General features: G+C 41.1%; 1 protein-coding gene across 1 annotated transcript in view; it reads left to right on the forward strand.

Annotated features, from left to right (window-relative positions):
* LOC122816787 (dynein axonemal heavy chain 8-like) overlaps positions 1-16,433 on the forward strand; it is a 9,517,065-nt gene that overhangs the window by 2,504,718 nt on the left and 6,995,914 nt on the right. Inside the window, 1 exon segment of the mRNA XM_044089814.1 lies at positions 4,093-4,173. Coding sequence (XP_043945749.1) covers positions 4,093-4,173 — 81 coding nt within the window.

Here is a 16,433-nt window from a genome sequence, read left to right on the forward strand (position 1 = left end):
TGACAACAGAATTTTATTCTGGAATTTTACATCTTTAATTAATTTATTTGTTCTTGTTATAAATTTGACCTCCTGTTGGAGATCCTGCCACAATTCAGAGCATTTATCCACAATTCCGGCTACAGGTTTAAAGTTTTCAAAATGACTCAGAGCAAGTTCTCTGATTTGTCTCATTATAACAATATAACTCTTAGGTAGGTTCAATTCCTGTCTAACTTGTGAAGCCGATAAATTAAATTTATTAAAAACATCAATCAGAGTCATATTAACTATTAATGGGAATTTACTAAGATCGATCAACTGATTATTTAGTTTAAAATTGGGATTCCTATGGAAAGGTTGAAAAACCATCATATATTGCAACAAGTCTACTGATTGGAATAAATTTTGCAAAGATAACACATATGTTTTTAAGTGGTCCATAATCCCATACTTTATCAAACTATTTTTACCCAAAAAGGGTAATGCTTTAGGATTTATATTCCGATCTAGAATATGCTTGTAATTCAAGACCACCCAAGTTGGTATCCATTTTGTACTAGTTACATCATAATTAGCAATTCTTAAACTCCTATTGGCGTTCACAATTAAATAGTATACTTCAAAATTTGGTAACTGAAGTCCTCCTCTACTCTTCGGGGTCATTAATTTCTCATACGATATTCTAGTTTTCTTTGACTCCCAAATAAATTTAGCTAGATCTTTATGAATTTGTTTAAAAACTGTCTTTGAAATTGATACTTGAGCAGACCTAAAGATATACAACATTCATGGTAATATATTCATTTTCACTATTGATACTTTTGCCAATACCGGCAGTCTTAAATTCCTCCATCTGCCACAATCAGCTACTATTTGTTCCCATTATTACTATAAAAATCCTTATTATCCATAGAGAAGCTAATACCCAAATATTTGATATTTTCTTTACATGTTATCTTCCCCACCAGGGACATTAATGAAAAAGGTTTAGGGGTTCTTAACGGGAATATACTAGTTTTCTCCAAATTAATTTTATAATTAGAGACTTCTGAAAATTCGTTTATAACATTTAATATCTTTTCACTATCAGAAATTGGGGTTGTACAATAAATAATAAGATCATCAGCAAATGCCGACATTAATAATTTATTCTTATAAAGTATCGGTGCATTATGATACAAATTTTGCTTAATATATAAAAATAGAGGTTCCAAATAAAGGTTAAACAATAAGGGGGACAAGGGGCAACCCTGCTGTGTACCATTTTTAATCTGAATTTTTTTAGAATAACTCCTATTAATATATAATGTAGTATACGGATTACTATATAATATTTGTAGTATCTGAATAAATTCCTGGGGCATGTTGAAATAAGGTAACACATCAAACAAGAAGTTTATATCGACTCTATCAAATGCTTTCTGAGCATCTATTAGAAGGGCATAAATATTAGAGTTGTTTTGTTTAGCATACATCATCATATTATGTAGTGTAAGTGTGTTATCACTAGTTTGTCTAGTTGCCATAAATCCAGCCTGTTCCTTAGAAATTAAATGTATCATAATCTTTTTTAACCTACATGCTATAATGGAAGTTAGAATTTTCATATCCACATTTATTAATGCTATTGGCCTATAATTGTCCGGGCTTTGGGGGTCTGAATTAGCTTTGTGTATAAAGACTGTTTTTGACGCATTAAGGTGAGGATCACTAATTTTATTTCTGATTATATAGTTAAATACATGAGACAATATTTTACCAAAACTATCAGCAAACTCTTTATAAAATTCAACTGTCAAACCATCAGGACCTGGTGACTTATGTACTTTCATATGTTGAATTACATATACTATTTCTTCTGGAGATATAGGTTTAATCAGATCACCTTGCATACTCTCTTCTAGTTTTGGAAAGTTAATTTTTTGCAAAAATCTTTTATTCTGTTTATGTATGGACCTATCATTTTGACCCTCATATAGCTTGGTATAGATTTTTTCAAAAATATCAATAATATCCTCAGTTTTAGAATACACTGTGTCATTACATTGTATTTCCGAAATATGTACAGTTGTTTTCGATTGATTTATAATCCTTGCCCATGCTTTTGACGGTATTTGAACATTATTGGCATATTTCACTAAACACCTATGCTCCTGAAGTGTTAATCTGCTATTATGCAGCAAGAAAAGATCCCTTTGACATTTCAACATTTCCTTCTCTGTTTGAGCATTAAAATTCTGAATCAGTTCTTTATCAAGTAGCTTCATTTTTGTTTCTAGTTTTTGAATATCATTGTTTTGCATTTTCTTGTAATATGAGGCTTTTTGCAAAAGAAATCCTCTAATTTGAGATTTAACTGCTACCCATTCAATATCAGGAGTATGTTTCTGAAGCTTCATCCTATCTGTTAAGCCTTTCAGATATTTTACAATTCCATCTATCATATCCTTTTTATTTAAAAGATTTGGATTAAGTGACCAATTGTAACCTCTATGCATTCTTGTATCTTTGAACTCTTTAGAGAAACTTAACGAAATTTTTGAGTGATCTGATAGATAACGAATATGTATAACCACTACTGGTTCCAAATTCATTAATGCTTTGGATATCAAGAAAAAATCTATTCTAGACCACATTTTGTGGCATGGTGAATAGAAGGTATACTTATTTGCATTATTACTATTATGTGCATAACGAAAGGGGTCATATAATTGAAAATCTTCCTTGAAGTCATTTAATGCTATCCCGGTCTGCTTATTAAATGCTCTTTGTGGACAAGACCTATCCAACTTTGGATTTTGATAGGTATTCCAGTCCCCACCCACAATAAAATAATAACCATCATATTGTGTTAAGATTGGATATAATGATGTTATGAAACTTTGTTGGTCATTACATGGTGCATATATATTTAAAAGTAAAAGAGGTTTATCAAATGCATTGTCCGATAAAGTAACATAACACCATCGCCTAGTTCGGTGTTTCTATCTAGGGCTTTCATGGACGGCTTATGTGCGACTGCAACACGGGTCAGTCCTCATATCTTTATCACTCATTACAAACTGGATCTGGTCTTGAGGGGAAGATAAGTCTTTGGCACAACTGTGCTCTGGAATATCCTTCCTTAGAGTCTACCTGGGATTTTAGTTAGCTGAGGACTCTGTCAAAACAGTTGAGCAATGAATGAAAATTGACAACATCAGATATAAAAGTTACACACTTACCATAACGTTCCATCTGTGTTGTCCATTTTCATTCTTCCTCAACTTCCCACCCACCAACCACCAATCTTTTTCACAATTGGTTTCTGCAGGAATGAGAGCTTATAAGGACACCACTGTCCTTCATATTGATCTCCAGGTGTTGTTTCCTCTGTCAGGAATATTATATCAGTACTTCGTACTTTATGTAAACCAGCAAACAAGATCTGAGGTATGTTAGGAGATGGTGCATTATGGGTAAGGGAGGGGCTTGAGAGACTTTTAGTGACCATGAACTAAAGTGACGGCCAAGTCGGGTCCGAGGGTTGGATTTGGACCCAACAGTTTAGGATGAATGAAAAGGTCAGCACAGATGGAACGTTATAGTAAGTACTGTACATAACTTTTTTTTTCATTTTGGCAACTAGTTTAAATGTAGCCGCATCTATTTTTGGGGAAAGCAAGGACTGCAGTGTAGTGAAATTTAAGTAATTTTTAAAGTGCCACATAGTACAAAAGTGGAACTTAATGAGATTAGTAATCAGGTTTCCATCTTTGCTGCTTGGCACCATAACCATAGTGATGTACTTCTACAGCTCAGTATCTAGTGTTTGTGACAGTTAGAGGCCGGAACATTCAACATAACTGGCATTCCCTAGCTTATTATGTGCCATTTTCTCATAATATAAAATATGAGAATGCTTTAGATGACATTTAATAAGTGAGTATGAAATTTAGTTTATGAGAGCGTTACAAGCAGGGTGTAATGGTGTTGCACTGTTCTCTGAACAAGTGAAGTATATGGAATTATGAAGTCTTTTTATCTGACCTTTGTTTTTTTCATTTTTATACATTTAGTTTCTTGATAGTATAATAAAGTAACCTAAGGGTGCATTTGCTTTGTTGACAGACTTCTCTTCAAACGTATGAAACAATATTTCTTGGAATAGATTCAGAATTTGTGAACTTGATGGCACCTCAGATTGCAAAGGTTGGAGTTTTGTGAGCAGATTTTTTCTAATTGCTTCATCAATATGATTTTGGTTTGGAATAGCACATGCATTCATGATCTATTGAATATACTACTGTATGCAGAATGTATTCTTCTCTGAACATTTTGTACAGGAGTGCTTTATGTGTTGATTATTTAACAATTTAGTTTTTAATTTCAAAAAGGAATAAAGACAGAGATCATTAATTGCTTATCTAAAGATTCTGACTGCTACATTGCCTATCATACCACAGTCTGACAGTAAGACTGGCATGGAGAGAAAAAAACTTGAGTATTTCCAGATAGGCTGCCTTTTTAAGAAGCATGTTTCTAACTTAGCAGAGGAGCAAGAGTAAAGCTCTGATGCTTGCAAACCTGTTACCACATGCACTATAACTCGGAAAGAAGGGGATCCAATAAAGCCTATACTACACAGTCTTTTTTTACAATGCAGACACTGGTGCAGACAGTTTTAAATTCAGTAAGTGCCATGTAGATGCGCACACCCCGACGCAAACAAGGTAAACACTATGGCGTTCTAATTACAACATAAGCAGTTGAATTGCATGCAAATTAACCAATCCAACACGGTAGAGCTATTCAACAAGCTATAAAGCATCTGTGTAGACTCCGCAATGGTTTCTCCTGCAAATTCCAAAACTTTTGGAATACAACCACAGAAAGAAGTCTACACAGGCAGAATGTGAGGGGCTGCTGCTGCTGCTTTAATTCATATGTATGTGCTACAGGCTGAAGCCAGTGCTGCTAATAGGCCTAGGCCAAGAAGGAGAGGAGTTTTCAGGCCCCATTTAACTTTTCACAACCTACATGATGTGGAAATTGTTCAGCGTTACAGGGTGGGCAGGGACACACTGCAGAAACTTTGTGACCTCTGCCATCCTCAACTCAGAGCCAGAGTCAACCGAGGGGAACCCATCCCAGTGAAGACAAAAGTAAGCATATCACTTAGAATCTTAGCTACAGTTACCTTTCAGAGACCAGCAGGGGACATGTTGTGGGTGTCACAGGCATCAGTATCCAGGATTTTACACCAATTCCTGAATACTATGCTCCAACATGCCAGTGACAACATATATTTCTCCTGTAGTTTTGAAGAGACCACCAGAAATATGCAAGAGTTCTGCCATGTAGCACAGTACCCTGAAGTAGTGGGTGCCATAGATTGCACACATATAGAAATGATGGCACCACCTGGGGAGCAGGGTAGGCACTACATAAACAGAGAGGGCTACCACTCTATCAACTGCCAAGTTGTGTGTAATGTCAAGGGAATCATCTTAAGTGTAGTGTGTGTGGTAGCAACACTGGAAGTTACCATGACTCACATATCTGGCACACCTCCCAACTGTATCAGATGTTTGCTAAGGGGGATATCCCACAAGGTCATCTACTGGGGAATGCAGGCTATGCAGTAGAACCGTGAATGATGATACCTATCAGAAATGCACACATACCCAAGGAAGAACACTCTAAAGAGGCACATGTTCAAACCAGAAATATCATAGAGCATGTGTTTGGGCTGCTGATGTCACGGTTCCATTACCTAGATACATCTGGGGGAGCCTTGCAGTACAAGCCACAGACATGTGCAGAAATATTCACAGTATGTGTCCTGCTACTCAACAGAATCTGAGGAAACAGCTTCAGCTGGATCAGCAAGGGGAAGGGGCACACATCCCACCACCAAGGCCAAGGTCACCACAGCCACAAGCAGATGAGTCAGAGGGGGAACCAGCTGCTGTTGTGGGTGTAGGCAGACGTAGGTGTGCTCTGTTTGCCCTTGCATTGGCTAAGAGACAACGCATAGCACGCTCACCACCTGGTTATCTAAAACCTTCCTCCTACTCACATACATAAAGTAACACTGATGCCAGGCAACTCAAACAACCATTACCTCCCCATGTATTGGCTGTGTACTGCTTGCATCAGACACAATCAGCCCTGAAATAAATTATGGCAGCTGTTGCATTTCTAAGGTAAGTCCCGAACCTGGAATGTATTGTTTTATAATATGAATGGATGACATATCATTAGCTGGTACAGTAAGTAAAAGGTGGGAGATTTGTACAGAAAGTATCGTAACATGTGACAGCAGAGCCTTATTTGACTTAGGCCTCAGGCATCAAAAATTCACACAGTCATACCTTTCAAAAGTAATAATGATCACTGCACGCCTTCAGTTTAACACCATATGTTTGTACTAGGAAAGTCATTAAAGAGAGAAGTTACAAAGTAATGATACATGTTGCAGTTTCTGACTTCACAACCCTCACAAGATCATTCATTGTAAAGTTGGGAAATTTTGATGTTATCAACTGTCTGACTTTCCAAGGCCAATATATGTAAAAGGTACAGTTAAGCGTTCAACACCACAAATACAGATATACTAAGCACTGCTAGCTATGCACCATGAGCTTCAGACACAAAGTTTACGCATCCCTGAATCCAAGGATAGAAAACAGGGATATGGCACAATTATCATCGCTTGCACAGCGTGTTGTGTGGAAGGGCAGGAAGCCTAGGCTGACCCAAAAGGTTGGTGAATGTGCGTGAGTAAGAAAGAGAAGCAAGCAGACAGTTGGATACACCAATAAATAGCCATTGAGACAAAATAAGCAACTGCTGTGCATGTGTATGTAGGGGTCCTCCAGGTGAAATTGGTGTGTGAGTGTCTGCCTTTACACAGCCGAGCTCTATGCTGGCTCTACGTCTTGGTATGTTGGACTGGTGTTTGCTGTGCATGGTAGAGGTGGCAGCTCATCATTGTCGTCCCCGACCACGAGAACTGGCTCTGCCAGGAGTTGCACTGGTAAGTCCATGCCCATAGTCAAACGGAGTTCTGCTACGTGAACGTGACTGATGTCTGCTGGAAGAGCATCCCAACCCAGGACCATGACCTCATGGCCTGCCACATCTGGGTGTGGAGAGCACACTGACTGATGGAGCAGTGGAAGTACTGCCACTATAGGAGCGTGATCGGGTATGGCCACTTTGGCTGACAGCAGATGATGTGGCTGACCAATGCCCACCTAGATGCTGTTCCCCTCCCACCAGACATTCCATCACAGACACCGCTCATTTCAACGTGTCATTCATCAGATCCATTGAATAAGCAACACGGTGAAGGCAGTCACGCTTGTCAGACTGCCGCATCACTTATGGGAATGTGCCTATGCCTTCACGACAGCCTTAAACATACGTTACGCCTAAACATACGTTGAGTGGCAGGGGAAAAGACACCTGCAGTAGGCGGAGAAGGGACAGCAGGTCCCCTCTGAGCACCCCTATCAACCCTCCTGGGTGGCACTTCGCACGCACTTTGGCTATGGCCAGTCTCATCAGGCACTGAAGCCACAGTAGCCATGCGTCTCTGATCAATGGCCTTGCCCTCCAACTGTTCAGTATCTGAGGCCTTACTGGAGTGGGTAGGTGTAGGCCTACTGACAGTGCCCAGTGGAAATGCATGGGATTGCTGTATGTCAGCCTTAGAGTCAGATTCAACTTCTGCACCCCCCAATTGTGCCTCAGTTTGGCCACCATCTTCATTAGAGTCTGCTGATACACTGACATCAGGTAGCAGAGGGCCTACACTCCCACTGTCATGATCACCTGTGATAAAAAGCACCAAACCCTGAAATACATTATCTACACTACTATACTGCAATATATGCCAACAAAGTAACACTGCTTCAACTGTTGCAGACATTTTAACAGTACACACAACAGGCCTGACATCAACAGCATGCACTAAAATATTTCTTTAAATTGCTCACCAATACTGACATAAAAATGTTTACCATAATATCTGTAGAAGAGATTCCCCTCTGTAACCCAGATGGTCCTGGAAGACGTTAAGCAGGAGGCAAGATCAACATCATCACAACTAACAGTAACACAGGGGGGTAATACTTTTACCCCTTTATTTATCCATTAACTATGCTTTCAACAAGAATGTGACTGACAGCTCCAACTTAAGCTAATAACTGTAGCAATACTGCTCCCCCTCAAAAAAGAGATGCGACACAGAAGTAATTTATTGATTTCAGTTGTTTTATTATATAACAGTGTTCAACTCTTCGGATACCAAAGCCTACCTGGAAGCTCCTCCTGTGACATGTTTGCTGTCTCTGAAACTATTGCTTTGACATCCAACACATGCTGTACTGCACTCTCCTGGGAGCTATCTGGATCCCTGATATTGGCCAGGAACTCTTCATTGTGTCTTAGTGGTGGTTTTGTAGCAGACTCTCCTCTGGTAACCATCTGGTCTCAGCCCACTGCAGCTGCTGTCCTCCATGCAGATGTGATCATGTCAATGGCCCATGGGTGTACCTGCTCGTATATCCTGTTGTGGCCACCTACAGCATTCATGTCAGCTATCTGGTGCCAGATTTGCAGCTTACATGCTATATCTCCCTGTTCCCTTTCCAGCAGAAAAGCACCATGTTGCCTAAAGGCAACCACAATCTCCATGGATTGTCACACCTGGGTGGCATACTGCTAGGTGTCCTAAAAGACAACAGAAGGATAATACATAAATTATCACATAATTACAAAATAACTGTTTACAGAACTAACAAAAAAGGTAGCCAGTCAGTATTACCCAGTGGAGAAACATAAAACAGTCTAGAGATGTGAAATAGGAACAACAGGCTGGATGCAAAACAAGAAGTGTAACAATAGCAATATATCCTTTTTTTGTGCCATAGCATTAAATCACCTTTGTCCCCCACCAAAAAAAAAAAAAAGCAGTGTACACTTGTTTGTGCCATAACATTAGCTCATCCTTGCCCCCCCCCCCAAAAAAAAAAAACAGGAAAATTACACATTTTGCGAATAAACCATCTTTGAAATGCTAAAAGTGCTATCAAAGGAACTGTTCCTGAAACATTTGTACATATGTATCACACAGCATTCCATTTTCATGTGTTGGCAGTGATGTATATCTCTGACATGGCTTGGCAAACATGCCCATGCCATCAGTACACTTCTAATTAATGCATATAGATATAAGTGTAAAAGCCTTTGCTTCAGATTTTTCTTAAATACATTCCAGCATATGCAATATGTAGCCAACCAAATGGAAGCATACCTTCTTAAGTTCAGTGCTGCTCTCTACAGATGTATCCTGAAGAAGTAACATTATCTACAGTCTTCCCAGCATAAACAAGTCTCCTCCCCATCAATTTGCCTAGCTACAAGGTTGCTATTTTATATGTTGTAGATTCAGGGCTGTTAGCATGGTGAAGATGAACATGAGGTGTGAAGTCATTAGAATTGAAGAATCCCCAAAAAACTGGATCCTTGTAGGAGATATTAATATAGTACAGACAGTCCCTCGGTGCTTGTTTTTAATGGATTGCAACTGTGAATGATTAGTTGTTGGGAGAAGGAAAACATAACAGCACTGCAGGATGCCTTACTGCCACTGGGCGTGTCAGGTTAGATCTACAAAGTGTTAGATGTAAGGCTGGAAATGTAAGTAAGCAGCACGCAAGTCACAGGTTGTGTTCCTTATCATCCAACCTGTCCTTCATTTGTTGGCAACCATATATGATATTATTTCCACTTAACATTCTCACACATTTTAAGGTTATCAAACACACTCACCGCCAGTAACATACAATAAAGAGTTCCTGGCCAATATCAGAGATCCAGATAGCTTCCAGGAGAGTGCAGTACAGCATGTGCTGGATGTCAAAGCAATAACAAAGAAGAGGGCATTGGAGGCAATCTAACATCTTATGGAAAGTGCCTCAGTAAGGGCCACAAAGAAACTATATTAGGTTGCAAGGCAAAGACAGAAAGATAAAGAAGATAGACACCCTTCATAAGGGATGCCAACAATAATTTGCTCACCAGTCCACATGACATCAAAGGCAGATGGAAGGAGTATTTCCATCAGCTTCTGAATGAAGAAAACCCCACAGAAGCTGTACTGCCCCAGAAACAGCCTACGATGAGAGAAAAAGAGGAGCCCACCTTAGAAGAAGTAAGAACAGCACTAAGGAAGATGAAGTCAGGGAAAGCAGCAGGCTCAGATGAGGTCACAGCCGATATGATAAAGATGCTGGGTGAGATAGGGGAGAAATGGCTCCTGAGGGTACTAATAGCAGTGTAAAGAGAAAGGTGTATCCCAGATGACTAGAGAATAAGCATACTTGTGCCAGTGTGCAAGAATAAAGGGGACATCCACAACTGTGGGCAGTCCAGAGGCATCAAACTCCTACTACATTGCATGAAAGTTCTGGAGAGGTGATTGATAAACAGATACACAGAGTAGTAGAATGTAAGATGGGAGATGAGCAGCTTGGATTAAGATCAGGATGCAGCACAATTGACCCGATGTTTGCATTGAGAGAGATACTTAAGAAGAAGCTAGAGATGAGGAGAGAATCCAACTGGGCATTCCTAGACTTGGAGAAAGAATATGACAAGGTCCCAAGAAAGGTGATCTGGGTAATACTGAAGTGGTTTGGAAGTCTCAGAAACATTGGTAATATCAGTGCAGGCTGTGTCGAAGGACCCAGTGACTCAAGTACAAACAGTGTTCGGCCTCACAGAGGCGTTCCCAGTGGGAGTGAGTGTACACCAGGGTTCAGCTCTGAGCCTACTGCTGTTCATACTGGTGATGGACTACATTAGCAAACAGGTTGGAGCGGACAGATCAACAAAGCTGCTGCATGCAGAAGATGTGGCAGTACAGACAGACTCTGAGCTATAACTTCAGCAAAGGACAGGAGAATGTAATGCAAATCTGAAAGCACATGGGATGAAACTAAACACAGAAAAGACAGTGGTAATGGCAGCAAACTAATCAGAAGAAGCTGAGAATAGAGATAGAAGGGAAGATAGTGGAACAGGTAAACAGCTTCAAATATCTGGGAGAGGTGGTTGAGGAGAAGGGTAGTCTGAATGAAGACGTCAAAGCTAGAATCGGAGGGGCTGCAGCCAACTGGCATAGAGTATCAGGTGTAATCTATGACAGAAGAATGCTAAAGAAGCTGAAAGTTAATGTGTACAAGACAGTGGTGCAACCAGTACTACTGTATGGTGCAGAAACCTGGGCAGTAAAGGCAGAACAGTTGAAGAAGTTAGAGGTGATGAAAATGAAGTGCCTGAGAAAGGTGGTAGGAGGCACACTGTGGGACAGATGAAGAAATGTGTAGAAAAGATCAAAGAGAACAGATTGCAGTGGTTTGGGCACATGTGTAGAAAACCAAAAGACAATCTGATGAGGAAGATTTTGGGACAGACAAGAAGAATGTAAGAGGAAGCGAGGACATCCAGCAAAGAGGTGGATGGATTGTTTGAAAGAAGATCTGCGACATTCAGGCATGAATGTTGAAGAAGGCAGGAATGTGGCACTGAATCAAGAGAGCTGGCGATAGTTAACACGATACCCTGACCCCATGTAGAAAAAATGAGGAAAAGGGGGCTGATGATGATGATTTTAAGGTTAGTAATATAGAATGGCTTACACTCTGCATATCTCAGATTACTTCTCAGATAAATAAAGAATGGCTAACGAACACGGAAATGTAAGACAAAGCTGCATATTTGCAAGCAGTAATCATGAAATGTGAGAATACTAGGTGCACTACATCCCCAAACTAATAAATGTACAAATAACACTTTTATGGTTTGGGTCCATATTAAATCAGCAAAAGCTTAAAATACTGAACGCTGATTTATCGACTCTTTAAAAGCGAAAGCTTGAAATCCCGAAGACACAGAACAGCAATTTTTTTCTCAGGGGAAAAAAATCACTGTTCCACAAAAAAAACTTCAAAACACTAAAAGTGGAGGGCATCAGCCCCCACCCCCCACTTAAATATACCAACTCTGAGATTGCACCACAGTGGAGGAAATGGCAAAGTCCCATAAACAGCCAAGCGATTTTTTTTCCCTGGGAAAAAAATCACTGTTCTGTGTCTTCGGGATTTCAAGCTTTCGCTTTCAAAGGGTCGCTAGATCAGCGTTTCATTATTTTAAGCATTCGCTGATTTAATATAGACCCTATGGTTTGATATCATTGTAGATGCTGTTGCAGTTGGTTGTGTGCAGACTGAGTTCAGTTGTGTACTGCAAAGCTGTTTGTGTGGGAAAGAGGGATAAGGCAACCTTCCTGGGTTCTGCTGGTGCATTGGAGTGACAGTTGAAATCCAGACCTGTGTAGAAATATCTCATTTGTAGTAATATTTTCTAGCGTGTATGTCATAAATAATTGCTTTTCCTCTTTTCAACTACCTCTCCATTTTTTTTTTTTTTTTCTTTGTGTGATGCGCTGCTTAGCACAAACACATGAACTGCAGAAAAGTGAATGTCCGGTTTGGCTGTGCTTTTCTCATTTGCCCAAAGGACTGCACTGTGCAAAGTGGACAACTGGCCAGACAGATCACAGACAGCCAAAAATAGAAACCAGGTGCATTCAGTTAATGCTGTTGGACATCGCACAAACCTACTAAGTGATGTTACATGGCAGTTAACAGGGAGGCCTTAAAAACTGATTAGTAAAATAGGGAATGTCTTGTAACTAGTCCTGTGGCAGCAGGTGTATGTGTAGAGCTGGAATACTGATGGTCCTGGGTCCTAGTGCAGGGTGTTCAACCTTTGTTTTACTGTTGTGACATCACAGTTTATAGCAATGAGGTGCATCATAGACAAGTGATTTCTCATCCTTCTTTTGGCAACAGATGTAAATGTAGGACTGACATACACATGGTCCTGTGTTCGAATACAAGATATTCCATATATTTTTACTGTTATTCCACTTCACATTATAGTCACTCTCACTTATGACACTTGACATAGTGGAACTGATATTAATTATATGTTTGAGGGCTGAGACGCTAGTATTGTGTCTGTATATATCTGTGTATTATCTCTTTTATTATCACATGTATGACTGCGGGTATACTGTGTACTATATCTGGGAATTTTGAGAAAATGTTACAATTGCCTTATGTACACAGACAACCCTCTCCTCCTTCCAACAAACTCTAATACATGTGAGAGATGCAGTTACACAGCCAAACTGGAGGCAGAGCTCTCTCAACCCAAGACTGGCACAGTCAGTCAGGAGGAAAAGGTAACCACCCACACCACAAATCCAGTCTCACACAGACCTATTGCATCTGCATACCCAACATATAAACACACAAAAACATACTCAGAGGCTCTAAATAAAAATCTGCCTAAACAGCAAAGACCTTCTAAGCAGATATCCAAGCAACAGCCACCCCTCAACAATACCCACAAATCACATATCTCACAAACTCAGTGTGCCTCACAGTCACAGCCCTTAAGGCCAAACAACACACCAAATACACTTGTTATAGGGGACTCTATTGTCTGGCACACTGACGTCCCGCTCACCAGACTCAACAAGGAGAAGGTCACTGTAAGCTGCCTGTCGGGTGCCAGGATCTGCCACATAACGCAAGCACTCAGGTCACTCCAAAGCAAGTACAAGTATGACTCCATCATTGTCCATGCTGGTGTGAATGACCTGAGACGTACCTCCCTGGGCTACATGAAAAGAGACATAGAGGAGCTCTCTGATCATGTAGCCCCGGCTGGTATGACCCTGACCTTGAGTAGCATCTTGCCCTCACCAAGAATGATGCCACAGTATAAAGACAAAATGATCAGTTTCAACAATTGGCTAAAGTATTGGTGTCATTCAAAGGGGATCCAGTGTCTGTCAGCCTGGGATGACATGCTCGACAAGCCACATTGCTTCGCTAGGGACGGCTTGCACCTGTCACCCTTAGGCTTTCGTATACTGGCCAAGGCTCTTGCCACCCCCATAGTGCCTTTTTTAGGCAAGGCTCAAAGGACAAACCCACCTGCATAGACAACCCAAAGATAAAAAAACTAAAGGTGATGCTACTCAATGCCAGAAGTCTAAACCTCAAGATGCACGCACTCGTGACTCTCCTCAGTATGGAGAAAATCGATGTCTGTGCAGTAATAGAAACCTGGTTCAAGGCTCCTGAGAGCACCCCAGCACTACCAGGTTATAACTCATACCATGCGTTTCGGCCCCAAAACTCGGACCGAAGCACAAAAGGAGGGGGAGTATCTATATTCATCAAAGATACCTACACCTCCAGGTTAGTGGCACTGCACGAAGCATCGGAAACCATCCATGTGCAACTAACAGCGGGCAAAACTGCCTTTCAGTTTGTAGCCTGCTACAGAACACCCTCCCTGTTACAGGAACCCCACTTGGCATTCCTGAGAACACGAAAATACGAAGGTCTCTCCAAACACTATGTTATTGGGTGACTTCAACTACCCAAACATTGACTGGGAAAACTACTCAAGCCCAAACACCCTCGCCCAACGGTTCCTTGAATTTATAAACTCTAACGCAATGGAACAACTGGTCACCACTCCCACAAGAGGGAACAACATATTGGACCTGGTCATCACCAACATGGGGACTCTATGTTCCACACCAGAGGTAAACCCCTCATTGGTAAGATCAGACCATAAACAAATTTCCGTGGACATCCATATCCCATCCCCACCCCCAGCCAAGGAAATCACTGTAAAGAATTTCTCAAAAGCCAACTTTGCACTTCTCAAAACTGAGGTGGAATCCTTCAAAGCCCCAGCGCCAGAGGATAATACAGCCCAATCCGCAGAATCCTTTACAAATGCATTCTATGAACACCTGCAGGAATGCATGGATCGTGCTATCCCAAATAAAACCAAGACTCACTCCTCCAAAAACAGGAGACCGATCTGGTGGACCCCGGCCATAAATAAGCTATACAACAGAAGGAGGAAGCTACTACATGACAGAGCAAAATCCCAAAAAGCGAAGGCATCTCTGATCAGTATTAGCAAGAAACTTCGATCCCTCATAAAATCATCAAAGGCCAGTTTTGAAAGAAAAATTGCCCTAGACACTAAAGATAATCACAAGGCCTTCTTTAGTTATGTCAGGAACATGGGCGGAAACTCCCAGATATGCTCTGAATTGTTGCATAACGGTACAAAATATACCAAACCTACAGACATAGCCAACATCCTGGCAGACAGATTCAGCACAAACTTCTCCACCCCTTCCTCCCCAAAGGAGCAAACGCCTATCCCAACTGAATGTAACCTCCCTGACATCACACATGCACAGGTGAAAGCTGCCCTCTCCAAAGCAAAAAACACAGCATCTATGGGACCGGACGGTGTCCCAGGCTGTGTCTTACACGAGCTCCAAGAAGAACTGAACCCTCACATTAAGTCACTGTTCAAACTTAGCCTTACTACAGGATATGTACCCAAAGAATGGCGTACAGCTACAGTGGTCCCACTCCACAAAGGTGGTGCCACAATGGACCCCGGAAACTATCGCCCCATAAGCCTGACTAGTCTGGTCTGTAAAGCTATGGAGCGTATCATCATGGAACTCATAAACAAAGACATTGGGAGCCTCCAGACACTGGACCCTACCCAATTTGGCTTTGTTAAGGTCAGATCTTGCCTCTTAAACCTAGTTGATTTCTTTGAAACAGTTACCAAAGCCATAGATGAGGGCAAGGTAGTCCACACAGCATACCTGGACCTCGCAAAAGCCTTCGACACAATACCCCACTCTGGCATCATAAATAAGCTTGCCAGCTTAAATATCAACCCCTATATCACAAGATGGGTTGCAAACTGGCTCAGAGATAGAACCCACATGGTCAGAATCGCAGGTGCCATGTCCGAATCCAAACCAGTTACAAGTGGCGTCCCACAGGGCTCAGTTCTGGGACCTCTCTTGTTCGGTATATACTTCTCTGAGGTTCAGGCTAACACGGGGGGATTATGGCTGACAAAGTTCGCAGAAGACTGCAAACTGGGGGCCATAATCGAATCTCCAGCTGACACAAGCATCCTCCAAAAGGGTCTCACAGAGACGGATGCTTGGTGCCAGAGCCACGGCCTCAAGCTAAATGCTAAAAAGTGCATAGTCATCCCCTTTGGGAAAAACAAGGTGCCCACAAATTACCACATAGGTGGTAATCTATTAAGTACGGAAGAAGTAATTAGAGATTTGGGGACCAACGTAGATAGTAATCTCTCCTTTGATAATCACGTTGCCAAAGTGGTTAGAAAGACCTTCTATATAGCCCACCTTATCACGAAAGGGTTCGCATCTAGATCAAGAGAGGTCATTGTGCCCCTCTACTCGTCACTCATCAGGCCCATAATTGAATACAGTGCCCCTTTTGGGATGTACCTTA

Source organism: Protopterus annectens, chromosome 1.part1, assembly GCF_019279795.1.
Source record: "Protopterus annectens isolate FY-2018-M chromosome 1.part1, PAN1.0, whole genome shotgun sequence".
NCBI lineage: Eukaryota > Metazoa > Chordata > Ceratodontiformes > Protopteridae > Protopterus > Protopterus annectens.